The sequence below is a fragment of the Cyprinodon variegatus genome, unplaced genomic scaffold (assembly GCF_000732505.1).
Source record: "Cyprinodon variegatus isolate N-32 unplaced genomic scaffold, C_variegatus-1.0 Scaffold245, whole genome shotgun sequence".
Taxonomy (NCBI): domain Eukaryota; kingdom Metazoa; phylum Chordata; class Actinopteri; order Cyprinodontiformes; family Cyprinodontidae; genus Cyprinodon; species Cyprinodon variegatus.
In genome coordinates, this window is record NW_015150698.1 from 884,505 (window position 1) to 912,328 (window position 27,824).

The 27,824-nt window shown below is 36.9% G+C and overlaps 2 protein-coding genes across 6 annotated transcripts in view; one reads left to right on the forward strand and one right to left on the reverse strand.

The window, feature by feature from the left end:
* LOC107089261 (coagulation factor IX-like) overlaps positions 1-763 on the forward strand; it is a 7,725-nt gene extending 6,962 nt beyond the window's left edge. The window contains 1 exon segment of the mRNA XM_015381945.1: positions 174-763. Within this exon segment, the coding sequence (XP_015237431.1) occupies positions 174-763 (590 nt within the window).
* A 3,046-nt stretch (positions 764-3,809) lies between these two features.
* The window catches only part of mcf2 (MCF.2 cell line derived transforming sequence), a 28,504-nt gene continuing 4,489 nt past the window's right edge, over positions 3,810-27,824 (reverse strand). The window contains exons 2-30 of one of the 5 annotated variants that reach the window (XM_015381935.1): positions 24,629-24,697; positions 24,372-24,486; positions 23,903-23,993; positions 20,809-20,928; positions 20,322-20,438; positions 20,024-20,173; positions 19,824-19,939; positions 19,620-19,734; positions 19,201-19,320; positions 18,243-18,434; positions 17,970-18,161; positions 17,708-17,879; positions 16,099-16,175; positions 14,988-15,073; positions 14,785-14,851; positions 14,565-14,680; positions 13,397-13,466; positions 13,216-13,308; positions 12,839-12,931; positions 12,522-12,647; positions 12,186-12,407; positions 10,801-10,893; positions 10,577-10,655; positions 9,225-9,288; positions 8,029-8,129; positions 7,535-7,638; positions 5,545-5,657; positions 5,294-5,397; positions 3,810-5,205 (exon numbers count right to left, since the gene is read on the reverse strand). In XM_015381935.1, coding sequence (XP_015237421.1) covers positions 5,165-5,205; positions 5,294-5,397; positions 5,545-5,657; positions 7,535-7,638; positions 8,029-8,129; positions 9,225-9,288; positions 10,577-10,655; positions 10,801-10,893; positions 12,186-12,407; positions 12,522-12,647; positions 12,839-12,931; positions 13,216-13,308; positions 13,397-13,466; positions 14,565-14,680; positions 14,785-14,851; positions 14,988-15,073; positions 16,099-16,175; positions 17,708-17,879; positions 17,970-18,161; positions 18,243-18,434; positions 19,201-19,320; positions 19,620-19,734; positions 19,824-19,939; positions 20,024-20,173; positions 20,322-20,438; positions 20,809-20,928; positions 23,903-23,993; positions 24,372-24,486; positions 24,629-24,697 — 3,218 coding nt within the window. In that variant the 3' untranslated portion in view covers positions 3,810-5,164. Of the gene's footprint in view, positions 5,206-5,293; positions 5,398-5,544; positions 5,658-7,534; positions 7,639-7,759; positions 7,863-8,028; positions 8,130-9,224; positions 9,289-10,576; positions 10,656-10,800; positions 10,894-12,185; positions 12,408-12,521; positions 12,648-12,838; positions 12,932-13,215; positions 13,309-13,396; positions 13,467-14,564; positions 14,681-14,784; positions 14,852-14,987; positions 15,074-16,098; positions 16,176-17,707; positions 17,880-17,969; positions 18,162-18,242; positions 18,435-19,200; positions 19,321-19,619; positions 19,747-19,823; positions 19,940-20,023; positions 20,174-20,321; positions 20,439-20,759; positions 20,929-22,991; positions 23,144-23,902; positions 23,994-24,371; positions 24,487-24,628; positions 24,698-27,824 lie in introns of those variants that run through there. The other 4 variants (XM_015381934.1, XM_015381936.1, XM_015381937.1 and 1 more) reach the window with 4 other exon arrangements.

Sequence of the window (27,824 nt, forward strand, 5' to 3'; positions counted from 1 at the left end):
CACATCTTTATCAGGTAGTCAATAATCATAGAAGCTGCTGTATGTGCAGAAAGCAATTTATGACTCTATCTCTTTAGAGTTCTGTCAAATGCTTAATGTAATATCTGTTTAAGAGAAGAAATTGTATTTCATATTCGTAGAGAGTAATTTATATCAAATTTCTCTGCCAACAGGGGAGCATAACACTGATATCAAGGAAGGTGGAGAGCAGGATTATGAGGTGTTGAAAGAGCACATGCATCCACGCTACAATGCAAGTTTAAACTTGTACAACCATGACATTGCTCTGTTGTTCCTGAAAGCCCCAATTAACTTCTCAGCAACAGTCCGACCAATCTGTATTGGACCAATGGCTTTCATCGAAGCCTTGTTAAAGCAACCCTCCCCCGCTACAGTGAGTGGCTGGGGTCGCACCCGCTTCCTTGGGTCCACTTCTAATATCCTGCAGAAGATTGAAGTTCCCTTCACAGATCAGACGGAGTGTAAAAGAAGCAGCAATGAACGGATCACTCCTTTAATGTTTTGTGCTGGATACTATGATGTGGCCAAAGATGCCTGCCAGGGCGACAGCGGAGGTCCGCACACAAACAGCTTTCATGGCACTTGGTTCCTGACAGGGATTGTAAGTTGGGGGGAGGGATGTGCAGAAAAAGGGAAATACGGTGTATACACACGGGTGTCTGTTTATTACAGTTGGATGAAGCATGTGATGAGTGTAACCAAACGCAGGCTGGCTTTTGACGTGGAATACCCAGACTCATGATTATGTATGTGTTCAAGCACGTATGTTGGTGTAGACCACACATTTGGCACCTCTGGTACATACAAATCACTTAGCAATAAATTAACCTTTAAGTGTTGCAATATTAGTTCATGCAGAAAGATTTAAAAAGAATACAGCACTTTCTAATGTGGTTAAAAAAAAAAAAAACGAAAGAAAATATTTAAACAAAATTTCTGGTGTCTATTTTGTTTTTTTCAAACTAGCTGTTAATACTCTTCAAAAAATATTTTAAACATACCAAAAAGGCTTAGTCTTATCTCAAAATGTGTCATATGAGCCTCCGGTTAAACACACAGAAATTTGACTTTGGCAATAGAATCAGTTTGTTGAGTTTGAGTAAATGCTGAGGAGGAGATTGAGCTACGGGTGCTTTGTGTTTGATCAGAGCCACATCTAAAAGTTACAGGATGTTGATCTTCAAGGACTGAAGTTGAAGATTTCTCTTAACCTCTCCTCTTTTTAGATCCAAGGTCCCCAAACTTTTCAGCTTCTGACCCATAAAATGGTGCTATAGGTTATTCATGATCCAAAATACTTGTTCAGCATACAAACATTTCTACAAAATTAATTAACCATGGATGTAATATTACAAACATAATCAACAACCAAAGTAGTTGGTTATGTCCATTTTTAGGGATGATTGTATCTCTTTAAGAACTTAAGACTCCATACAGATTTATCAAGAATCCCAAATGGCATCATGACCCCCACTTTGGGAATCACTGCTTTAGATAATCCCACGTGGTTTTTACAGAATGAGATTCTCTGAGCAGAAGGTTGATTAAGCGTCTGGTAAACTGATTGAGTGCCAATTAAAAAACATGTGTTTTTGTGTAGGATCAAAGACTCAATAATAAACCATTATATTTTTTTCTGGAACAAGTCACCAATATGTATTCTCATCACCTGCTGCTCGTTAAAGCAGATTGTGAAACGATGCACTCTAAAAAGGGACACAAAGAGTTTGCATAAGAAGGGACCCATAGCATGACAGAGTGATTGTTACCAAATTGATAAGTCTTTGTCTCTATAAAAACAAAACATACTTGTAATTAAAGTTCATATTTTCTTTGGGTAGGAAAGAAAAGACTTCTGGAATCCTTCCAATCAACATGTCCGCATGTTGATAGTGTCTGATGTGTTTAGGAAGACTTTTTTTTAAAGTTCTCTCTATACATAAAAATATACTAAAATCATAATATCAATCATAGAATCATAATAACAAAATTTTTTGTTACAGTGTAACAGTACTAATGCATACTGTAGAAAACACATCAAATATGAACAATATTAGTCAGCTATAAAAAAACAACCCAATATACCACAACTGGCTTATGACCAGGTAAACGGCTTTTACGTGTGTTATGATTACACTTTCGGCGGAAATGCTTCATATTGTTTCCAACCAAAAAATGTAAAAATATCCAGGACAGATTTATTATTTACATTTTTTTTCGGGAACAAGAATCCAGACTTATTAGTTTTACATTGGTTCTTTTGACAAGTTTGTTTTCAGCTATCCTAAAAAGGGTTATTGCAATATATATGTTAATATCATCAGAATATTTTTTATAGAACCACAGCTTTTCAAAATAAAACAAATAGAAGGTCTTATTACCATTGTTCATCTGCCATGCATTTTCAGACAAAATACTCAGCAACAAGCATATGTTTCATGGCTCAGCAGGATTCAAACAAGTTTTTTTGCTTACAGTAGGAATATCTGTGCAAACTATGCAGCATTCTGGAGACAAATAGAAAAAGAAGAGAAGCCATGTTAATATTGTCACTTTACTTCAACTGAAGTTTCACCATAGTTATGCATAGCTTTTTTTCTTAGCATATGGAGATTTGATTTCCTATGAGACATTAACAGATGCTTTATAATATAAAGCAAAGCTGATGACAGGATAGAAAACATGACCATTTTAGGAGGTGTGGGGTGTGCAGCAGCCCCTGTTGCTCTAAGAATTTGTTTTCATTTTAAGTATATATACCGGTAGTTCATGTTTGTATGGGATCCCTTTTAACGTGGATAGAAATAGTTACTGAACTATATTCCTGAAAGAGAAATCATCATCCTTTTGATATATTTAAATACAAATTTGCCTAATTTTCTCTCATACCTCCTCCATCTTTATCGGCTGTGCTTTGAATGGCAGTCCCCTTTTTTAAAATTTCTGAGGAAGATCAACTGCCGTTTTGTGCTTGGCCACCATCCAAGCAACAATTTGCCTTTTTTCTCTATCATGTTTATTAATCGTGTTTTACAACATGAACTACTACCATTCAATCATGAGTAAATGTGTCCCCTGCCTTTCCAACCCTTCATACATTTAGGAATACAAAGAGGCGCAACGACAACAGGATGAAAACACAGTTAAAAAGGTAAAGCAGCAAGCAAAGAGCACATTCAGTAGAGAATAGGTGGTTTTGTAGTTAAAGGCCAAAGATCATTATATGTCGTAACTGAAATTAAAAAAAGCTTAAAGTATGAAAAAAAGAAATTACACTGCTTTTCAAAGAGGAAAGGTACATTTAAAAGCACTTGTATGAAACAAAAAACATTTAACGACGCTATTAATGCGCTTGGAAATTTCTGTTATGACAGACTTTTGTGAGAAGAATATGTTAAATGGCTAATGCAGTATGATCTACAAAGATTATCCAGCAGGGAACATGGATAGAGGGATAGAAAATAAACCAATACACAGAACGAGATTTCTCCTAACTCAACAAAGCAAAAACTATGTAATACATTTCTTTTATACTTCAGGATTATTTAACAATTAGTCATTTTGGAACAATAACTGCAGGAAAAGGAAATGACACAGTTCTTGCTAAGGCAACGATAGGTAACTTGAATGAATAGTCAGCAGCCAGACAATAGATGCAATCAAGGTTGTCAAAATGTTTCCTATGTGAATTCTTACATATCATCTGTCAAAGATTGTTTGATGTACACAGATAGGAATAACTCACATGTGTAACACTGGCTTGAAGCTGCTGTTGGTGAAACTGTATAAACTGCACTACTGTAACACAGATAAAGAAAAAAAAATGTTGATAATACACCGGCTGATTGTGTAGAGAAAACAGAGTTGCATAATTATTGCATTGCTTCCTAATTAAAGTTATTCTACTGACACAGTTGTAAGAATAGAAAGTGGTGACACCTGTGTGCATCAGAGTAACAAAGCTTGTCAGACCTGCAGCAGAATTTCTAACATCAGTTTAACTTCAGTTTTTCTCACCGTTTGTCATTTTCCAGAGTGAAATAACAAACAGGCTAGGTTCACTCGACAGTTCTTTTAAACCCCTCCATAGGGTACCAGTTTGGTAATCCTCCAAATGAAACATTTCTTGACAACATTTTTTCCAGTCGGTACATAATCATACAGATCTTACCATAATGATATTATATTTGAGCTGCAGACTTTACTATGCTTTCACTATGGATAGTCTTTATATTATGGACCATCACACAATTTAAACATAAAACCATCTTAAGTAGCATTTGGCTGCATTTTCAATTACTGTTTTTTCTTCATAGTTCTCAATGTCATTACTTTCATGAGCTGCAAGCATCAACGCAACAGAAGAACACAAATGATGATAAATGCCCTTTAAATAAAATAGAGCTCACCCTTTTAAAGTGCCTGATAAAGTTTTGTGAGGTCATTTGGAATGGAGAACACAGATTTTTTTTGCAAAAAGCACATAGAATCCCTAAAAGATCGGAAATATAAAGGCAATAAGGCATGGCACATTTTGGTATTTAAACTCTTAACTGTATGGAAGAGTGGTGACATGAGAACGAAAGAGTATTTTATACAGACGTGAAAATAATATTCATTAAAAGTTTTATAAAAAACAGTACAATTTCCTTAACAGTTTTAAGGTTAAATTCATGTTTACTGTACATCCCTTAGGAACAAAACAGAAAGAAAAGCTCTTAGGAATAAAGTAACGTCAGGTATTAGGAGGGAAATACGGAGCCCAGTCTTTGAGTTGACGCATTACTGAAGCAGCAAACTCATATGCTGCCTCCATCGTTGAACAGGAAATGTCAGAAGAACAAGAGAGTTATTGCACATCAAAAAGTAAAAAGAACATGATCCGGGTCAGCTGTTGATTGTCCAATAGAAGCGTACCTGCTCCTGTGGCTTTGAGGTGATTGCTAAAGAGATCTTTATGATCAAAAAACATCAGTTTAGGAGATTAAAAGTGAAAACTAGGAAAGCAGCAATTGAAGAAAGCAGCCTCTTTGAGGAGAGGAGTTATTGGCAGCCTCAGTTATGAGACAGCTATGACTCAGTCTGTTCCATCTCTGCTCATCATCCAGCATAAGATCGTCATTCATCCTCAGTTCTTTCTTCTCTATGGGGAGCTCAGCTTTCTCACCTTCAGGTTCCCTGGGTCTGTGAGAATAAAGTGCAGGCTTTTACAGGATAAATCAATTGAGAAGTTAAAGATAACTCAAGAAAGGAGATGATAAATTGTCTTTACCTCCTAGTCTGGGAGAGTGCTCATGGCTGCCATTTCCTATGATGAGCTGCAGACAGGCAGCTGCTATGAAGCCCTCCAGCTGCCGACTCAGATTTTTCACAAGCCTTTCCATCACAGTGGTGAACGGGGGAATTGTTTTGAAAATTAGGATGAATGAAAACACAGTGCATTTTGTGTAGCTTCATTTTTAGTTTTTAGAGCCCTTTTTAAGCCTAACAGGACAGTTTATTGAACATTCCAATGAGGCTCACCAGCGCCCCCTGTTGTCTTCACATTGTAGATGGATGACGTCTCCACGCTTGATGATGATGCTGCCTGGTCCGTTTTGGGGACAGTCAGCCATAGCTCTGTACTTGCCTGGAGACTGAAATAGATAAAAAAAAAAAGGAAGTTAGTGACAAAACAAAATCAAATTAAAAAAAAAAAAAAAAAAAGGAAGTTAGTGACAAAACAAAATCAAATTCAACAGCTAAAACTGCTTTATTGTGAGATTTTGAAAAATACAAGAAGCTGGAAAATTTTTGAAATATCAAAAACACTTCAGTAAATAATTATTTCAGAATCACATAACTAGGAGTCATAAAAGAGTCTAGATATCATGATGATATATAACTGGTCTGGAAAAGTCCCAGATGTTTTAGTGACCATTAGAGAAACGGAAGACAGACAATAGACAGAGATAAAACTGTGCAGATCTTTAAAGAAAGGTTATGGTTTACAAAAGTATCACAAACACTGTTCAGTCCATCATCCAACATTTGAAAGAGTGATGAACAACCACTAAGCTATCAAAAAATACTGAAATGGAGCAGTTATCAAAAGGATAACTATTTAAACTCCCCAAATCATTACCTAAGGAGAGTAGCTACAAGAAAGCAATATGAAATTTAGCTTTTAGTTTGTCACAAGTTATTTGGTGATCAAATAAACATGTGGTAATAGGCTGCTTAGAAAAATTAAAAAACAAACTTTTCGTTGGTAAAAAACTAAAGCATATTGCCCAAATCGCATCTCTACAGGGAAACCATGTTGTGGCATAACAATGCTGTGGATGTGTTTCATTTATCAAAGACAGGGATGCTTCTCAAAGTTAGTGGGAAAATGGACAGAGCTAGAATAGCCTAGACCTGGGGTGCTAAAGTCCAGTCCTCAAGAGCTACCATCCTGTAACTTTTAGATGCATCTCTTCTCTAACACACCTGAATTGAAAGACTCAATCCCCTCATTTAGCCCAACAGAGGCAAGGTAACAAGCCACTCATTTGATTCAGGTGTGTCAAAAATAATATGCATCAAAAAGTAGCAGGATAGTAGCTCTTGAGGACTGGACTTGAGCAGCCCTGGCTAAACCCAAGTCCTGACGTAAATCATACTCTTGACCTGCGCTCTGAATAAACCCAAATATACGCTGCATTTTGTTCTACTCAGCACTTCTCCACTCACCTTAATTACCCTGGGTCCACTACGCTTTACTAAAGTGAGAAGCCCAGAGGTGTTTCTAGGAGCATGCACAAATGGCACAATAGAAGCTGGTCATAAACCTGGAGGTCAGACCCAAAAAAATCTTTCCATGGAATTTAAAACTGTTAACTCTGCTTCTCTTTTGTAATGATATCATACAATGATCAAGTACACAGAGAAGCTATATTTGCTATATATATTTGCCAAGTGCTTGATCTAATTTATGTAATTGCTAATATCAGCACATATGCATAAATACATTTAGAAGTGTCTTTAAGGAAACCTTGTTCCTCTATTGTATTTTAGTTTCCTGTTAATGTGACACAAGTTGTGTAGATTGATAGTGGTATAACTCTGGTGTCCAGCAAAAGTAGAATTGAGTCGAATTTAGCTTGAGAGCCGTCTGCTGGCTGCCATTGTTCAAAGGCAGTGTACAGTACATATTCATAATGGGTAAAATGGGTGCATATTTACAGTGCAAGTCAGGTGGAGCAGAGCTGGATGCAGAGGAAAGTTTGAGTGACCTTGCAATGAAGAATATAAAATCCTCTAAATATAAAGTTGAACAAAGCTGTTAAGAGTATAAAGTAGAGTAAAGTGGAATAAAAATTGGCTCTAAAAACTCAGGGTAGGCTAACTGTCATATGATGAATACTTAATTTTTTATCCACTATGTTGTATTGTTCTATTATATAAAATAACAATAATTTGTACGATCAGGGGAATCAATACATTTTCCCAGGCGGTATTATTTAACTGTATAGTTTACCTACTATCTTACCAATTTGAGCACATTTTTCTCCTCTATCTCAGAAGGGAGGAAGGCGTCCTGATCTCCAGACCACTCCTCGCAGATGTCTACTGAGTGATGAGCTCCGGGCCAACCTGGAGGCAGGCGTTCTGTTGAAGGTTCTGAACAGGACTTTTCCCTTGCAGTACACCACAACAAGTACTTTGTAGATACTTAGTAACTATGTTAACATTAAAGGACCTCATGGCCACTTACTGGGAGATTAAAAAGAATGTTGAATCAAAAGCTAATCTCATTAGCTTTTTCCCCCAAAGTCTTCGATGTACCTGGTTCTTCAAGTCAAAGTACACCTGAACGGCTGAGGGTGAAATGTCAAATATCTAAATTAGTTTATGATGGTGGAGAACTGTTCAAAGCAAGTATTTCTGCCATCAGCTTCCCTTGGGTGTATTTTTCATGCTGTTGTTACTAAGTATCTACTTGATTATAAAGCATAAAAGATGCATCAATGATGTTTTTCTCACTCCGGCGGTTGGGCTGGTGTTTAGGGGAGTGAGACTGGGGCTCTGGACTGCTCCTTCCTGATTCAGTATCCTCTGAGCTCACTGACGCCCTCTGCTGTTTGCTATGAAATCATATGAAAAAGAGAACAGGAGTCACACATCACAATCATGCTAAAAACAATGACCTCGGACATTAAAACTGGGGTTAGCTTTATAGATATATTTTAGAGTAAAACTGACCCCAGATAAAAGTAAATAATATTTATGTTATTATCTTCTCACAAAGCATAAACAAAATGTGCACCAGCCAGTTTAAACAGAACCCCAGTAGCCAGTTGTAGGCCTACCTGTACAATGCAGAAAGCAGAATTTACAGGTCTTTAATAGATTCATCCCACAGGGTTCTCATAAGTCTACAACAGCTAAGTTCTGGTCTAGGTTTATTAGAATTTAAATTTAAGTAACATATAGTTTTCTTTATTAAAAAACAAACAAGCCAAATCTTGACAAAATGAAAAAAGTAACGATTAAAAAAAATGAACTAACATTTGCATAGCATGCACTTCAGCAATTCTAAAATGCAGAATTTACTTGTTTTTCTTTTTTTAACAATGCTACAAAGCCATGGAGGGAGCTGCTAAGATACAGATTTTGCAAAGTGAAATGGGTTAAGAACCAGAATGGAGGCCATAAGAAATGAAGGGGGGACAGCTATGAATCAGTAGTGCAGCACAGCAGCAGAGGGTTTCCTGTCCTCATGCCATGATCAGGCGAGCCAAGCAGAGTTTACCACTGAGTGTTATAGCAGATCAGTGGAGCTTGGAGCAGCGGGGACGCGGCCGGGGCCGTTGCCGGGGGCTTCGGGGACGGGGGCTCCAGGACCTCAGGCACACAAACACATCAGATGACAGAGACACAAAGTCCAGCCCCGACAGACAGCCCCTGGAGACCCCTCTGGACGGCCGCATACCCCTGCAGGTGGGGGATTTGGAGGAGTGGGGATAGGCAACTAAACAGCAGTGAAATATGAAAAGACAGGCCTTTGCCCTTTTCAAACATTGCCACACACAAAGCTACCAAAAAAAAGAAATCACAGTTCACATTAACTTTGAATTAGAGGGTTGAGAGGCTGCGTGTGTTTGCACACGAGTATATTCTTATGGTTCTATTCATGGACCAACCACATTAACAGCTTCTAATCAACCATAGGCACTGACCTTTCAGTGAGTGATGGAGAAAGCTGCATGTGTTCAGCCAGTGGGCCATGTTGATGTGCTTCGTCTATAAGAAGAGGAGGAACAAGATGTTTTGAGGAAGATTTTACATGCAAGGAACTTCAGAAACACTCAAAACTGTAATCGAAGTGGGTTTTTTCCCCCTTTTTTTAGGCTGTGCAATGTGTATAATGAACGTCTTTATAGACCAACTTTATAACATTCAAAATATATTTCTGTCACTGCTTTTCCTGTACCAATACTGTCTTTTTTTTTTTTTATAACTTTGCTTGGAGGAGTAGGGATCAGAAATGAGTAGGGCGGGAAATAGCCAGTACTTAAGAGACTGATACGTCAGCGGGCCGATATTTTTCACAGATTTTAGGGTTTTGTTTTTTTTTCTTGTATTAGGATCCAGTACATGCATAGATACCTTTTTGGTGCTGTTTCTAGTGCTAAAACATCTGGGACAAAACACATAACTAATTTCTTATTTTTTAGGTAAATTTTACACACATGCCATCAAACACCTAATCCTTCTGTTTTCAGTGCCGATCTTAGCTGCTTATTGGACTCTTTAAAGCTTAGCAAAAACTCTTAAGATATAATTTTTTTTTTGTTTTCTGCACATTTGTCTCTATAAGTGGCACCTTCTTACCACATCACTGCCTATGTTTTTATAATTCGTACTTTTTATAATTTGTACTAAATGAAGTTTGTGAGAAATAAATTTAGCTTATCATTGTTCAACGTTTCTGACGGCCTTATAGAGAAAGATCCTCCAGGAAAAGCCTTTATCTTGTCGATAAAAAGGGTCATGTGTATTTTTTTTCCTGGCTATATTTCACATATCTCCAGATCTGGAAAACCTCCGGACATTATATGCTCTGGTGAAGCTCCATGGAGGGGAGTTGCAGAGCAATTATTGCAGGGTTGCAGCCTAAACGAGTGCACCAGTTTGGGAAAATGTGAATGCTTATATGCATTTTGTTGCAGATTAATATTTTCAAATGTTCTCTTCTTTTTAATTTTTTTTTCTTTATTTTGACAATAGTAAGGAGAGAACCATAAGGCACAGGAAATGAATGCATTAAGTCAACCAGGCTACAAGTTGTTGGAGCTTCATGCCTACTTATGCAATACCAGTTTTCTTTATGAAGTCTTGGATCTTCAGGAGGCCACTGCCGCCTTGACTGGTGTTTTATGAACAACTAGAGGCACATGTTTTCAGTTATAAAGTGGAACTGTATTGTGTAATACACAAGTGACTTCCCTTTAATATTCATTGGATCAGAGAACAAGTTGGTCTTTTTAATTTATTTGTCCGTATTGTAATAAAGCTGGTTAATGCAAACCTCTAAGCAACTTCTGCTGATTGGTCAAAATTCGGCGGAGTTCATTGAGCCAGGCCATCTTTACTTCCACCGTTGGAGCCTGAAAAACACATACATCCCAACTGGATTTTCAGAAAAAAATTAATTCTGATTATTTGGCTACTTCCATTCAGTTGTAATAGTTTGCTTATTAAAATGCTGATACTGTGTATAAATCAATCATTTCGTGCATACAAACATCTTACCTGAACCACGTAAACTTCCTCCCTTCCACTGTACCAGATCTCAAACTTCTTTACATCACCTTTGACATTCTCTGTGATCCCCACAGCAGTCATCTGCCCAGTGACAAACATGCAGGTTTTTAGGACGATCATCACAAACAGTGCCGCAGAATTACGTCATATAGCACTTCTTTCCTGTTTAAATCAACAAACAGTGGCTCTTTCAGTCACATTGCTGCTGTGTGACTGCTTCCTTCCCATGTCCTCAATAATAAATCAAGCAGCTGCAGCTGGCGGGTAAACGCCAGATGTGACACTCCTCACATCAACAGATAAAACTAAAAAGTGTCAGAGAAGACATCTTGTTCTGTAGCCAGGAGGGTGGTAGAAAGATATCAACACAGACAATGCTTCAATCTGAGTCATTCATAAACAATTTCCCATCATCAATATTTTACTATTGAAGGGAAATGCATATAAATTGGGGGATTTGACAGAACAAGAGAAAGAACTGTAAAACTGCTAAATCGATTTTTATTTAAAACTCTGAAAGGGTTGCGTGCATTATATATATTCAATGTTTGAAACAGGTTAAACACATTTATGGCCCTACACAGTAGATCACAAATATATGATTTATGCAAAATACTTTTATGCAACATGCCTTTTGCAAATAGATTGATGCATTTTTTCAAGTACTGGCTCATTATTTGAGCAGCATAGATCCGGACCCTCTATGTCAACCCCTTTACTTTGATCAACCTAAATAGAAACCAGTTTAACCAAACACCTTCTCATAAGACTCTACTTAGAATTTCATACAGTAAGGTAAACTACTAAGAGGTTAGGGGTAGCTGTTGCAGAAATATGGAGATCCTAAAGTTAGCTGAAATATGCTGTTAGCAGGGCAGATATAATTCGTCTTTATGGATGAGCAGTGGGGAGAATAAAGCCAAGTTAAAAATGCCATATACTATTTAAAATAAAGTTTACCAAAAGTCATGTACTGTAAGGGGCATTACAGAAAATGGAGAAAAATAGGGCTCTCTGGTTTCATGAGATCGAAATAGACATTTTTATCCTAAAGGTGTTTCTCCAACAAAGTAAAAAGTGATTAGGGAGAGTGATGGAGCCCATACAGGACAATCTAAGAAGAAAATCCAGTGGAAAAAGTGGAAAACTATTATAGGTTAAAATTCCAACAGAGCAAAGACTCTAAACACAAGCAAAGTGGCTTAAATAGTAATATATTCAAGGCACTGGAATGTCATAGTCAAAGCAAATTCAAAGTGAGAGAATCTGTGGAAATATTTAAAATTGTGGTTCACAGTTGTTCTTCCTTTATTCTGACTAAGCCTGATCGGTCATGTATATGAACAAATATATATCTGAGTTCAATAAACAACCTTTAGACAGTGCTTGAAGCTGTAGGAGGGCGTCTTGTCGCTGCTGTCTCCGTGATCCTCCCTTCTTTTACACAAAAGAAGAGCCCTTTCATACAGGAAGAAGTGTCTCTGCATTGGTTTGAAGCGAGCCAACTCCTTCATCCTTGTGGGACCTCTTTTGTGGCTGATCCACACGCTAAAAGAGCCCTGCATAAGCACACGGCCCAGTTCACAGATTTCCCCCTACATGTGGAGAGGGAGGGACTTCAGACTTTTGGAGATATATGTGGGTCACATTTATTGAGAATGAATTACTGTGTAGGGATCAGGATATAGAAGAAAAGACAATGTTTTAACCTCATATCCTGTAATTGCAATCTGATGCATGGAGTCATTGACTGACTTGAGCAGATCCAGCATGGCTGTCAGCGCCTCCTGCAGCTCAGAACTACCCTCACAATCTTGGCTGTACTTGAGCAGCTCCTAAGAATATAAACATAGGAAAATGCTTATGCCCAGAGATGGTGTGTATATGCATAAAACAACATACTAAACACACATAAAACATACATAATAAATCTGATAGTTAAATCCTGGCTTTTTTATTTGTTGAAAGCAAATTTGAGGTCTGCCTCAAGAATAATACGTTATCCAACAATAATGCACTTTCTAACCTTGAGCAGCAACTGGTATTTTGTGAGCCGTTGGACTGGTTTCAGCAGGTAGGAGTCCAGGCCCAGTTTGTGCTCCAGCTTCTTTTGACACTCCTTCATATTAAAGACAAATATATTTACCATATGGTTCATTCAGTGTGCCACTGACACATCCCCAGTTTTAACTTGTAGAATTAATCACATATATCACAATTATTTGTATTAATTATACACATAGTTGGATTGCAAAACCAGTGCTCTGACATTTCTTTAAATAATTATATTCTTGATTTTTTGAATTTATTATTATTTAGCATAAATAATAATAATAATCAAATATTTTGTCTTACTTGGACAGCAGAAATACAGTTAAAACGGTAAAATAACTGAAAACTTACCGAAAAAAAGGGACACTCTGAGAACTGTCTCCATAGTGCTTCAGAACGTGGCTTATTTTGACAGTACATTTCATACATCTGGAAACTTTCTTTCTAAAAATTGAGAAAACAGGATTTTTTTTTTTAAACTGCAAAAAAGAAAAGACTTATGCTTTCTAAGTATAAATATTTATAATCTAACCCGATGGAGGAAACAAGTTCCGACAGCTTCAGGTGCCTCCAGACACCCTTCCAGGTCTTGAAGGAACACTCTAGATTATTAGAGAGAAGATAAGCATGACTTTTTTTTTTTTTTTATCAAAATAAAGTGATTGATATAAATTTCTGTTTTATCCTGTTTATCCTGTTAAGGGAATGAACAGATCTCACTTTAAACCATAGCAGTCATGAATAAAGCTCTATGTGATATTCTATATGTTACAAAATGAGGCCTGAACAAAAAAAAAAGATTAAGAGAGACATTTCTAAGGCGCATATATTTGTATATTTAGTAATTCAGTAATTCAAGTAATTCAGATTATACATTTGCATATATTTTACCTGACGCAAAAGTCAAAAAGGAGTCTGATTTATGTAATATAAAAGCATAAATAAATAAATAAAACTTAATAAATAAATATAGTGTTATGCCAACAGTAGTTTTATTCCTGCATTTATTTATTTATTTTTTGCTTTAGTTTCACTTTCAAGCCTCACATCTGTGTCAACTTCAGTTTCTTTTCCATTATTTTTGTTGTTTTTTTTCTTATAGTTTTATTTATCTTTAGAGTCCTGATCAACTCTTTTTGAAATCTGTCATATAAATGATTATGATTCATTAATATTGAATGAAAAACATGGTTGTAATTTTGTGTTCAAACAAACACTGACTCCATTTAATAGATTAGTGGTGGAAATTATATTCAACAAAATTTTACTTTGATCATTATGAATCATAATGATCATTATGAATCATAATGATCATTATGAATCATAATGATCATTATGAATCAACAAAAAGTGCAAGAAAAGCATATTTGATATGATACACTAGCCTACCTGTCTGTCTGTTTTTTTTTACTGTACTAGAACTGACAAAAATTGGCAGTCTGTATGAAAGGGGTATATCTTTTATTTATTTTATTTTTTAAGAACCCTCATGACATTAAAATGAAATCTGATTTGTTCAGTTTTTTGTAACCATCTGATTCTTTTTATTTCTATCTATTTACCTAATAAAACCATACTAAAAAAGGACATTTAAGAAAATGTGCAGAAGGATCCAAATATCTAGCTTCTCTGGTGCATGAAGTAAGCCTGGGAAGAGAACACCAGCATCCACTGGTTTTTAATCTGAATAATAAACCTGCCTGCTGTGAAAGTTGTAGATCTCAGGCATGTTTCCAAAGAGAATATCTTTTTTACTGCGTAGTATCGGTGGCAAAAGCGTCGACAGAGATGGGTTATCCATCTCAGCCCTGTAACCCTGCAATTTCCAAAGCAGAAAAGTATGTTCAGAAAACTAATATAGGTGACAAAAGTAAATATAAGGCAGCATTCAACTATCAGCCTCTTTGAACTGATTCCTACCAGTAGCACTGACAGCAGCTCCTCCACATAGATCCTCTCAGTCTCTATAAGTTCCCTCATCACATGACTGAGACACAAACAAACAGACAAACATAAAGAGACAGCCAGAGGGCATCATTAGCACACAGCAAAGAGAATCACAGAGTACATAACATCAAAAGCAACACTGAGGACAGAGGGGCGGACGTGTTTCTCCTCCTCACCGCTTCAAGAGATCCGGGCTGTCATCTCCATCCAGACTGTACGACACACAGCTCCGGCTCTCCTGGTAGTCATGCATCACCTCTATCTGAAAACACCCGAAAAAGGTCATTACTGAATCTAAGATTTAAAACAAAGTTATAGTTTGTCTTTTTCTTTTTTTTTTTTTTAAGGTGGGGTTATGTTAATAACCTCATTGATGGTTAAAAACATGCAATGGATAACTCTTTTGGAATGTTCGTTAGTAGAAATACAAATTAATAGGACCCAGGGGTTAAAGTTTAGCGCTAAAGTAAGAAGGATGATTTTTTTAGACAAAAATGGCTGCAACAGAATGCACCACTACAAATCTTCCTGTGTAAACTCAGAAAGGACCATATATTTGTTATTTGTATTTGCCCCTGCTCACATTAGGGGCGATACAGCTTTTTTTCAGAAATGTTACATATTTTCAGGTAATTTTTTTGCAGTCCAAGATGCCTGCTAATGAACAAAGAAATTGAAAATGCAACTTAATCTACAGGTCCCAATTTAACTAAATAGAACTTTTTAAAATTATTTGTACAAATTGTAATCATTTGGCCTTACGCTTGTTTTTAAATGAAATGTTAAACAGACAAAAGGTTACTATGGTGAAAAAGGCATGAGTCAAATAGATTTCATCAGGGAGTCCCTGACAGGAACCATTACAGCAAATCAATAATTACTATGAGATTCTTTAAATTAATATTTTTTCTCTAATTTAATCAAAGAATTACATTTTAAACATTCCTTGGCGCCTTGTAGAGGCCATTAAATATGTTGTGCTATGAACTAACTGGTTGCTGAAGGAGGTAACTGCTTGTTTAATTACCTGGACAATTGTCTGATGGAGCAAAATTACAAAAATCTAGACTCTTGGCTTTATAGGCTTTTAAATTAATAAATTGTAATTTGGACCAAAGACTTAAAAAAAAAAGAAATTGGGTTTGTCCAAAGGGAAAAAGGGCATGTGCTCTAGCACCACCTAGTGTCTACCTGTGCACATCCCTGCTGCAGGATAACCAGAGTTTTCCAGTTCTAAACAGGAAAACAAAAACAAAAATGAAGAAACAGAGTTCATTTTTTACTCACTTTTCTGGGGTTTGGACTTTTTCTAGACGATTTTTTCCCAGGAAGAGAAATATCAAATGTGAACTTTAAACCATCACCTGTAAAATACACATAGACTCATTAGTTAAATAACTGAGTATTACTAGAGAGTAGCATAGAAGGTTTCAGACACTGTGGAGGAAAACTGAGAGGACAACTAATTCAAAACCCTACTGTAAGAGTAAACAAGAAGAACCAAACAGATTCCGTTGCTGATTGTTCAATAACTGCAAAAAATAAATGCATACTGAATCTACTCAGGGAATTGGTAAAATAAATAAATAAATAAATAAAAATAAAGGTTTTTGTACACTGAAAAGAAAAAGATCTAAGACATCTACACAAAAAAATGTATTTGATGAAAATTTACACAAGATTTGAAAGAAGTAACCATGTTTGTCTTAATTTATTGTCCTGAAATTATCATCAGCTGAGGTCCTGGAAGGTTTTTATTACTTCTAAATTTATGTTATGGCTCATTTGGCCTCATGCAACAACATTTTTGTATTCTTATCTTTAAATTTCTCTAACTTATTCTCCTATGCGTGCATTCCCGAGAAATGTAAATCTGCATAATTACCGCCCTGATTATTCCATTAGGCTACAAATCCCCACACCTACGTGTTCATTCATAGAAATGGCATTGAAGAGGGAGAAGAAATACTTTAAAGGTTTGCAGATCGAGGTCTGACTGAGAGCTGAGCAGCAGAATTAAAGGACCGGTAAAAAGCCAAGCAGTGGGGAATAAATGACAAGAGATATAAAGGAGGTAATTGCGCAGTTACAGAATTAAAAATAAAAGAATAAAAATACTATAAAAATAAAAAATTATTTGATCTGAAAACAGTCAATAAAAACTACTGATGGAGGCAAAGGTGAAACATACGCTGAAAACTTAATATGAGTTCAACCAACCTGACAGCCCAGACTACACAGACTATTGCTTCAACGAAACAAATGTAGTCATTTAGTTAAAAAAAAACTATGTTTGAATAACAGCTGACTGATTGCAAAAGATTCCTACATACTGTACATAATGTCTGGAGCACTAGTAGAAACGTTTGGTAAAAGCAAAGAGTTCTTTAAATGTCAACATAAAAAAGCTGATTACTAATGTTTGGCTTCACTCTTTGTTTTTGCTTTGTTTTGCTTGTGTTCTTGTTGCACAGGATGATCTAAAAGGTTCTTTAATGATTGACACAAGGTTGCATGGTGGCTGTATATCAGTCAGATATTTCCCTGTGGGCTGACTCTTTGTATCATTTATTCTTTTGTAGGGGTCGAGACACAAACCCCCCAGGGCCGTTCAAGCAGGCGGTGGTAGGACCCTGTGATGAGATAAAATAAGAATGGCCCCTAAAGGAAAAATACAAGTAGTTGAAAGACTGCAGTCACTATGAAATGGGTAACAATATGGATCCCAAAACAAACATTGGAGGTTAATATCAGTCTTTTGCACACTACAAGTTGCCGGTCTGATTACCTGCCAACAAGGATCCGTTTTATAGGGTTATATCTATTGTTTAAGGAAGTTTAAGGAAGGAAACTAATTTATATAAAACATATCACAGATAATATTGTAATGCCTTACCGTGCTTTGGAGAAAAGAGTGGGGATTTGGAGCGGGGTTGGTTCTCAGGCCTGGGGGCCACAAGCTGGATCGGTCGCACATGTCTGTCTGCCAGCTTCCTTAAACAAGCTTGTCGGTTCTGGATCATCTGCTGCACTGCTGCATGCTTTTCAAAAACGTTCCCAATTTGAGTCTTACAAGGACACAGAAAAAAAAGCAAATGAAGCAAAGATGAAGAGAATAAAGAAATTATTTAGCATTTAAGATATTGATGGAAGCCAACCTGTAGGTGAGGAGTGATCACTGCCTCATACTCCATAGCTAGAAAATCATGACCGGAGCTCAACATAGACGGCGCTCCCTCAAGGAACTTATCTATTTCCCTTAAAGCTATCTGGGCACCCTCCTTCGACTGGGACTTGTCTACTAGTTGGTTCGCCAACAAATATGCTCCATCATCACACCAAGTCTGGGCCTGGAGGCAGAAAGCACAGAGATAATGTGCATTATCTGTGTTTTTCTTTGTTTAAAAATGCTAAAGTTATGCTTTTAATACCTGCCCAAGACAAAGCAGGAGCTGGTGCATTTGCATTAGAAAAGAGTGCTTGGACTTCAGAGCAGCAGAGAGTGTGTCGCAGTGGTGGCGAAGCTCATTGCAGCGCTGCATAATGAGCGCCATGGCATAGTGGTGACCTGCTGATAGCTGGTGTCCGTGGAGGATGATGATCTGGGCCCGTGATATCACTTCCTGGTTGAGAAAAAGTGGGAACACAAACAGGAGTTAGTGAATCAACAGTGCATTCATAAAGTACCATCTAAAACTTAAAAAAATAAATAAACGTATTAAAAATGAAAACATATGTTATTAGTACAAGGTATATAGTTCATGCAATATGTGTTACATGTGTTTCATATATACTTCCTTATTAAGAATAAAAACTTTAATCTATTTTATCAGCAAACACGACAGGAAAAATTATAGATTTTCCTTTTTTTTTTACTAATAAAAATCTGGAAAGTGTGACTTTACTTTGTACCATCCCCTTTACTCCAATTAAAATGCACTCTAATTATACATCAGATATTTGGTCTACAAAAAACAAAAGCCTGCATGTGGAAAACTAAACTAAGCATTTTGTTGTGAAGATTCATCATGAAGACTAAGGAGTGCCTCAGACATGGCCTACCCTAAAGGTAATGAAACAATATTTAAAAACTATGACATTTCAAAAAGTCTTATTCAACTCATTAGTTGTAAATAAAAGATTTTGAAGTAACTGCAGACCCACCAAGAAATGAAGTCCTATCGAAACCTACAGGCTGAGGAAGGATATACATTTAAGGCATTTTTCTGTACTTTAAGAATAAATCCTAAGTTTAGATAATTCTAGCATTTAATCAGGTAGATGTGCAGAAATTATTGTGGTGGGATATAAAGATAAATAATGATGAATTCAGTGAAATAAGCACATGCATATATGGAGAAGCTGAAGATCAGACTGAGGCATACTGACCTGTGCATTAGATTCCAGGCTGTCAAGCCTTTTGAGAGCCTGCTCTGTTTGGGCCAGCGTGCTCACATTTATGGAAAGTTCTCTTTCTTGCTGCATTAGATGCTCAAGACATAATTCCATCTAAACAAAAGGACAAATCACACTATAAGAACAAAGATCGACACTAACCCTGGTTTTAACACGTACAGTATGTAGATTAAGCTCTTAATTAAGTATGGTTTTGAATGATATCGAGATAACTATCAAATTTCAAAAGGTTATGAAGTGATAAATATAATAGTCTTTTATTTTTATCAAATGTCAGCCTTAAGAAATTCATCCCGTTTTCCCTCTAAATGGGTTGAATCTAAGAAGAATAATAATCTCTGGCAAATATACAAAAACATAACCACTCAATATAAAATATGTGCCAACTTTACCTCCTTAAAGCTTTGCTCATATCTAAGCAGCTGAAGGTACTGATGGAGTTTCAGGTGATGCTTCTCAAAGAAGCCGTCAAAGGCCAACTCCATGTCTCTGAGCTGTGCAAGGAGCCTAACAGAGGAACTGTCAGTCCATTGTAGTAGAGGTGAAGTAAATAGATGTATTTTAGGAATACAGAGGAAACAGCAGACATTATTTACCTCTGTACTGTCTCCCAGTCCAGTTTCACATCCCACTGGGAGTCATCATCTTTCCCAGTTGTTTCCAGGTTGGACAGAAGATGGCAACCTTCCTTTGAAACAGACCTTATTGCATCCTTCCAGAGAGAAGTTTATATAAGACATGCAGCTCCAGGTCACATTTGTTTATGTAATTAAATACATCTTGCAAAAATCCTCACCTTGAGCTTTTTATACTTTGCAGTGTGAGTCTCTAGGAGGTGCTCGATGGCTTTTCCCTCATCCGGTAGCTCTGCCTCTGCCAGCTCTGTGCCAAAGCCTTGTAACATTTGAGCAATGTCTTTTACCGTTACTGCAAAACTTTCAATAGCCTTTCAAGAAAAACAGACAAAAAAAAGAAAAACATTTAATCATTTGGTGCATTTTATCCTCAGCGTTATTCAGTAACCTAATGGAAGTGTTATTATAGATAAAAATTTTATTTAAGTAAGTAGTCTAGCTCCTTTGTGAATCCTTTACCGTCCGTAAAACAATCCAGTCACTGTGACAGTAGTCCAAAGTTCCTCCAAACTCTGATGTCAGCTGATTTTCATCAATGTAGCGGAGCAGGTCTGTGACAGAACTCAGCATCACCACCTAAACATGTAGAAGGAACTGAGCCCTCACAAAAAGACTGTGCCTCTTTTCAAAAGATCTTTCAGTTTGCAGTTGTTAAAACACAGTTGATTGTCAGAAAATGATAGATCTGGAACTTAAATACCCTGATGTGATAGATGATATGACTATCTGGCATGCTCAAGAGAAGAAAACATATCATTCTCACTTAAACTATCAATTTGTATTAAATAACAGCATAGGACAATATGCTATTTAAAAATAAATATTGAAACCCCTGTTAGTTTACCACTAAATATTTGACTTATGGCGCTCCCATATGTAACAATTAATGAGGTGTACCTTGTCATGAAGTGAGACAAATTTGGTAACTGAGGAGTAGCTGCCTTACTGGCATCTTGAGCATGAAGTCATCCTGGCTGAAGCGGAAACCAATATCTGTTACAGTACGATGGAAGAAGCTGGTGGGTCGGAGCACCAAAACCAGGTGGAGGTTCCCAGGAAAGGAGGCCTGGATGAGCAAGAAAGAAAAGATACAATTTCAAAGAGAAAATTTATATTTAAAAATTTTTGGCTGTTTTTAAGCAGATACACACTTTTCTGACACAAAGCACTACTTGTAGTCTCACCTAATTGAGAAGATGATAGGCACTATCAAGTATTGGTGAGGACAACATTTCTGGCAGCACAGATGAAAATAGCTTTTGTAATTAACAGTTTTTGTTCATTGCAGAAATATGTCAAAGGATATATTTGCTATTTGGTAACGTGATTTAAAAAGAATTGTCCAAGCAGTTTTACGCCTGTCATCTCTTCATCTACTCTCCATCTATCTCACAACCATAAACATTTATGAAATGTTGACTGCAAAACCCAAATATTCTGTTCACAACTAAAATAAAAAGTTTATTACATCAGGTCACTCTACACAAACCAATGAGCTTAGGGTTGATTATTAAACAGCAAACATCTAGGCTTTAAGTGGCACCAAAAAAGCTCAAAAACCTTTGCTGAGGTACGATTTATGCCTGTATATGGTATAATTTGAACAGACAGTCAGACGTGTATAAACCTTCGCAGGCATGTCCTTGCACTATGGCAGTAAACTTTTTTCCCCTCTGTTTGTACAATAGTTATGAGGCTCAATGATAACTATTAATTTGAAAACTGCTTTGGTCGAATGTTTTTGTTTGTTTTGTTTTTATCCGCTTGCTTACAATTAGCAAAAGCTGAATAACTTTTTTCCCCCCTCAGTGTCTGAACCAAGTGCACAAATGCAGTGACTAAATATATCAGTATCAAGAGTTATCATCCAATCACCACATCTAATATAAGCTTTATATAGAACTTAGCTCCAATTATGCTGCAAGAAAAATTAATGCAGAAATATCTGAGCTCTTCTGTTAAAACATAATTTAAAGTATCTAAGGCTGAAACAATTAATCAGATTAATCGATTATTGAAACAATTGTCCTTTAATTTAGTACTTGATTAATCATAAAGTATAGAGTGTAGAGTATAGAGACTCTAAAATATGCTTTTAGCTGACAGAGCAACCCATTTAGAGCAGAAATGTTGCAAAAATCCTGGTTTAAACCTGGTTTAATTTCTTTGAGGAACCTTTGGCTATCCAATTATTAATCGATTCATCAAAAAAAATAAATAACTGACAGTTTGCAAAATAATTATTAGCTGCAGTCCTAATGGTATCACATAATTTTCATTGGAAGACTTTATCATTACTTTTCCCTGCTTTGGCCCCTGTGTTATGTATTGATAACTATACTTATAGTTCTATAGATATATTCATCCCTCTGGTAATTTTTGTCTGCATTCTCTCTGTATTCACTCCCCTTCTACACTTTTAAAACTTAATTCTACTCTTCAGACATGGAAGAATATAAATATCTTGGGCTGCAAGCGCCAAACCTGCTCAGAAGAAAGGGTTTAAAATTGGAATATGTATTCCTTCAAAAATATTAAAATATATATAGAGAGAGATTCCTGCTATAAAAAAAAAAGCTGACACAGTGCAACATGTAGACATTTTAAGATAGCTCTCGATTATGTAGCTTCAGTAGTGAGGCTTAACCTGCTTTTAGATTTATTTTTTACCTCTTCATGGACACATTTTGGAGCATTTTGACCCTAGATCGTTTGAGGTCATTGACTGACCCTGCAGCTGTGTTAAGGCAAAAAGGCTGATGCCAAAAGCAGACACAAATAATGGCTTATTGGAAAATTTATTTAAAAAGCATTTCATTTATGCTTAAGCATAAATGAATTTTCCATCTCACCGTTTTTAACCTTCAAGCATACAGTAAAAAACAACCTTTTTTTGCTTAATCGTTTGCAGATTTATTTAGCCGTATGCAGTCTTCCCTTAGGCACACAATCATTTTAAAAGTCTATTCATGGAGACGCAGACTGGCAGCACCGTGACTAAGCATTATCTCCCTCGGAGCCGCAGTGCTACAGTGAGCTGCGCTACCGCATTCCCCCTATAAGAGCCGCCCAAAAACTTCCATCCAAACTCCTCACAGCAGTAATGAAAATACAGTAAGCGCTCATTACCGGGCTCCTCCGGATCTTTGGCAAAGGTCGGTGGTAAAAGCAATCGGTCATGGTGTTGGAAGCCATCTCTAACATATATATCTATTATTTGGTCCTCGCAGAAATATCAGTGCCATGGAAGATAGAGCAGCGCCTTCCTCCGACCGCCTGGCAACAGCCGGAGCTCTGCTGCCGCCTTGTGCCTCTGCGATAGAGGGTGGCAGCGCAACTCTGCAACACTTACTCCTCCCGCCTGGCCTCCCTCCTCATCCTTCCTCCCCTCCGGAGATTCAGCTTCCCGCGTCATCGCGCAGATTTTGCTTACTAATGTATTTTCAACAGTATGCAGAGGGGCCTCTCTATATACACGGCATGGATAGGATCCTATGAAAACAATGCGAGGACGGCTAAATCAAGCTGAACATGGCTGCTTATACATGAATGGGGAAATTACCTTACAGAGATCTAGGTCAGGACCATGGAGAGCAACTCCTTAAGACATTTATTGTCTTTTTGTATACACAGAGTTTATACCAAACGAAATTTCGTTTTGTACAGCTCTCATGACATTTTCATTTACTTAAACGGCAGCAGTGATCAAATGTAAACATTGTGGGAGAAAAACATAGTGCAAAAAAAAAAAACGCATTGAAAATGTCAGTTTGATGCAGTCTGTGACATATTTTAGAGTTTTTTTCAACATTCAGCTGTCTGAATCTGCTAAAAATAACAACTTTGAATTAAAGTACAAGACCAAGGAAGGAAGGAAGGAAGGAAGGAAGGAACGAACGAACGAAGGAAGGAAGAAAGGGTTTGATTTATCAGATAAAATAGCACCTGAGTGTAAAGGTACAGCAGTATAGTGCTTAAGAAGTCCCATTTTACAACTTCTATATAACTGCTTTAATGCCAAAGAGAAAGGTAAAACTTACTGCTATCCTGGCAAGAGCAGCTTTGATAGAGGCCCATGTATCCAGTCTTCGGTCTAAGATGATGATAAACTTAACTCCAGGTTGTCGGGTTCTGCCAATTAAAAAGTGCATCCATTTTATTAGTTTCAGTTTTTGCAAATTTTTGATTGGATTTTTCATTGATCTAAAAAGAACATGTATTTGAATTATCACACTTAATTCAAATCCATCTTCCATTTCTATCAAATTGTTGACAATATGTCTTGATGATGCAAAATCTTGGCATGCAACATGCAGAAAATAAGCCCCCAATCTGCTTTATTACAGTATTTCCTGATCTCTGGAGGGATGAGGTTATGACAAAAAAGGCATCAATAGGACATTTGATCCTGAGCTACAGATCAGCAGTGGCTCCTGTGCTCAGAATACAAGGTTTTGGTGCAGTGCAGAAGGAGAGAGAGTCAGAGCAGCTCAAAGATGGAGGACGCACCGAGGAATGAGAGTGAGGTAGGTAAAGACTTTGGCTAAAGCGTCCTCTGGAATGTCACTGAACGCTGAGCACTCTGGGAGGGTAATGATGACGCTGGAGTCTTCCCCACGTCCTCCTAGAGAGAGTAAAACAAATAAACATAATGGTATACTGTTTATACATTTATACAGACAGACATACATATAAACACACACAGCATCAACCTATAAATATAAATTAAAAAATGTAAGGGTATATATCATAAAAGCTACACTCACCTGATAGGTATGCAACTTGTTTCTCTATATATCCTCCCACTTCCTTCAGGCTGACAGGAACAGTCACCTCTACAACATGATACATAAAATAAACACTGAGATGCACCACTCTCAATTTACCTATGAATTTGATATGATGCATGTTGTTATGTTTTGTATTTCAATATTTATGAAATAATTAAGTGTTCCTTTAGGTAAATAAACTTGATGGTGTTTGTCTCCCTTGAGCCTACATTAGAAACCACAACTTTTCCTTTTATCCATACTTCAATGCAAGGGTGTAACTTTGCAATAAAAGTCGGTGGGGAGTCCCTAAGGGTGGTGGCTGATTGACCTACAGCTACTCAACCCCAATGCTTTCAATAGTGTTTATATTTTCCAAAAATTAGCTCAAACATATATTTCTTGAATGCTTTACTATTGTTGAGAACACAAGAGTGCAACAATACATTTGTGCTATATATAGATATAGACAGATGCCTTCCTTTAGTGCATTGTTTTATAAAGGGCTCAAACACATTAATGTATAAAAAAAAAACAGCCGATATCCAATGCCAACATCAATATATCATGCATCCCTAGTATGGACACTTCAATTCCATTCATCCATGCATGGCTTCCCTTTAAGCTGCATCAGTAATTATCCTTCTTTCACAAACAGCAAAATCAAATTTAGAAATTTGTCCCAAATGTCATTGACGGCCAAAGTCTATGTATTGAACCTTATATTTAAAAAATCATTTATACACTGATTTGTATTATTTGTGCTTTAATTCTTGTAGGTTTCTTATATTTTAATTTTAAGTCTGTGTCCAGTGAGTCTGACTGTCTCTGGGTTGCAGCTCTTTCTGAGTCTCGTTGAACTACAAAAGACAAAAAGATATGTTGAATTTTATTATAGCATTGCATATTTTTTCTTGTAAACTTGGCAATACATTTTATGGCATGTTGCATATCCCAGTAAATCTGTTTCACCTTTAAATCTGCAGCTGTCCCTAATTGTGTCTTTGTTCTGCTTAAAAACAGATTTATGAACCTGTCTACCAATATAACGATGCCAGAGAAAATCATTTTCAGGATCTCTAGAAGCTCTGCAGTCTGATTCTCTGTTCAATAAGAAAACAACAGATATTTGTTCATTTTAATCTGTAACTCTGAGTATGGTCCTGAGAAGCCCAGCTTTTTTAACTCATATAAATGTACAATCTGCTGCCATTTTTAGCTGAAAAAATTCCGTATGTGTAACGGATTATTCGGTGGCATCTCTGATTTTTTTAACCAACCCGTCTCCTAAGTTTTACTTAACATAAATAGAAGTAGCTGCCAGTTAAAATTCACTGAGTGTTGCTGCGAATTTATGTTAAAACGGTTAGTTAGTTCAGACGAAACAGACAGTATGTTAAAATGGCTTGCCATATCAGCATCTCTTCTCATCCTCGTAGCGACTCTGTACGCAGTGAATGTCCCAAAGCTACAGATCTGATGATATTTCACAGAGAAGTGGGACTCGAGAGCAGCAGCAGAGCAAGGAAAAAACACACGGACTGAAAACGCTCTGAACACAGCTGCACCAAACCACAGTTACTGTTGGCTGAAGTAAATCGGCGGAAGGAGGGGAGAGGCGGACATTATTGGTGGGGTCTGTCCCCTCCATGCCCAAAGTTGGTGGGGACATGTCCACACCAGTCTTTCAGAAAGTTACGCCAGTGCTCCAATGAAACACATTTTATGCCAAACGCTCTATGGAGATCACTTTGTTGATGTTATTTTCTTGTAACGAACATGAGTTGTCTGCTAAATGAAGACATAGTACCCTTTTGTGCCTTGAATTTTGGGAACCTTTCTTGTTTAATTATAATGATCATATACCAAAACAACAACTCAGATTTTTTAAGTTCTTTAAAACTGCCTGGAAAAGATTTGTTCCGTTGAATTAAACAAGATGTGTCACACTAACTGCAGTAAAAGTTTACTTTTGTTTTTACTTGGGCTGGTTTTTTTTCCCACCAGGGTTGCGCCTTCAAGATCCTGCATTAAGAAGATTAAACAATTCTAATACATTACTTCATTCTCTGTACAGGAACATAATCAAGGCTAAAAAGCCTTTAGATTGCCTGCAATCCTGTCTTAATTCAGTTAATGTTCATCTCAAAGTGGTGGACAGATACAGTCAGTGCAGTTTACACCAGAATGCAGCTGTAGGCAGCAATTTGGTCTGGTATGCAGAGAGCTGATACGCAATGTTGTGATGTTACTGTTACTGTAAAATCAATTTGTCTTCAGCACTCCGAATGCAAATCCTGTCTGATCTGCAAAGCGAACATAAATGCAACAGAGACATATGCAAGATTCAGAGACCTTAAGCAGCACGGATTTACTGGTTTATTTAAGTCATACAAAATGTCTCCGCATTGCCTTCAGCAGCACATCACTATGCAGTGATTCACTCAAATTTCATTTTAACCTCATAAAAAATTAATCAATGCAGAGGAAATGAGTTAGAAAAAAAATAAGGGAAGGCCAAAAAGAGACTGTAGGAGCAAATTAGTAATAGTTTTCAATGAGGTGACTTCTGTAATACTGTTTCAGGTAGCAAGTAATAAACTCCAGGAGTACCTGCTGAATATTTGATGCGTGTCAGTAACAGAGAGGAGCTGAGCCATGCAAGGCCAAAAAAGAGCCTTGGATAAGCTGTGTACATACAGATCCAAGATAGTGTTACCGTCGCACTTGAATAACTAAATGACCATTAGCATCCAGCTCGGTAAGACAACAGCAAAATGAGGAAAGTTCAGAAATAGATAGAAAAAAAAGGGGGTTTTAATCAGTTATTAACTAAAACTACAATTTGGAGGATGTCTAAAATTTCAAGAACCGCAGAGTTATTATTTGGCATAAAGTGGAGTGGATAAGAGAAAACTTTGGGAGCAGATTTTCATGAAAGAATGTGATGTCAGCATGATTAAAATGCACAACATTACTGCACTGGCTGAATGCAACACACTGCAGTTCTATGAATAAAGTTATAAAGTTTAGAGGAAAAACACTATCCCTCTCAACCCTGACATACAATCAGTAGAGATTGCCGTAACAATACATATTTACTGCTTTGCAGTGTGATGTACTGCATACACTTTTTTGCTACTACAAAAAGGTTTTGTGCATTTTATTAGTTTCTCATGTCACAAATAAACTA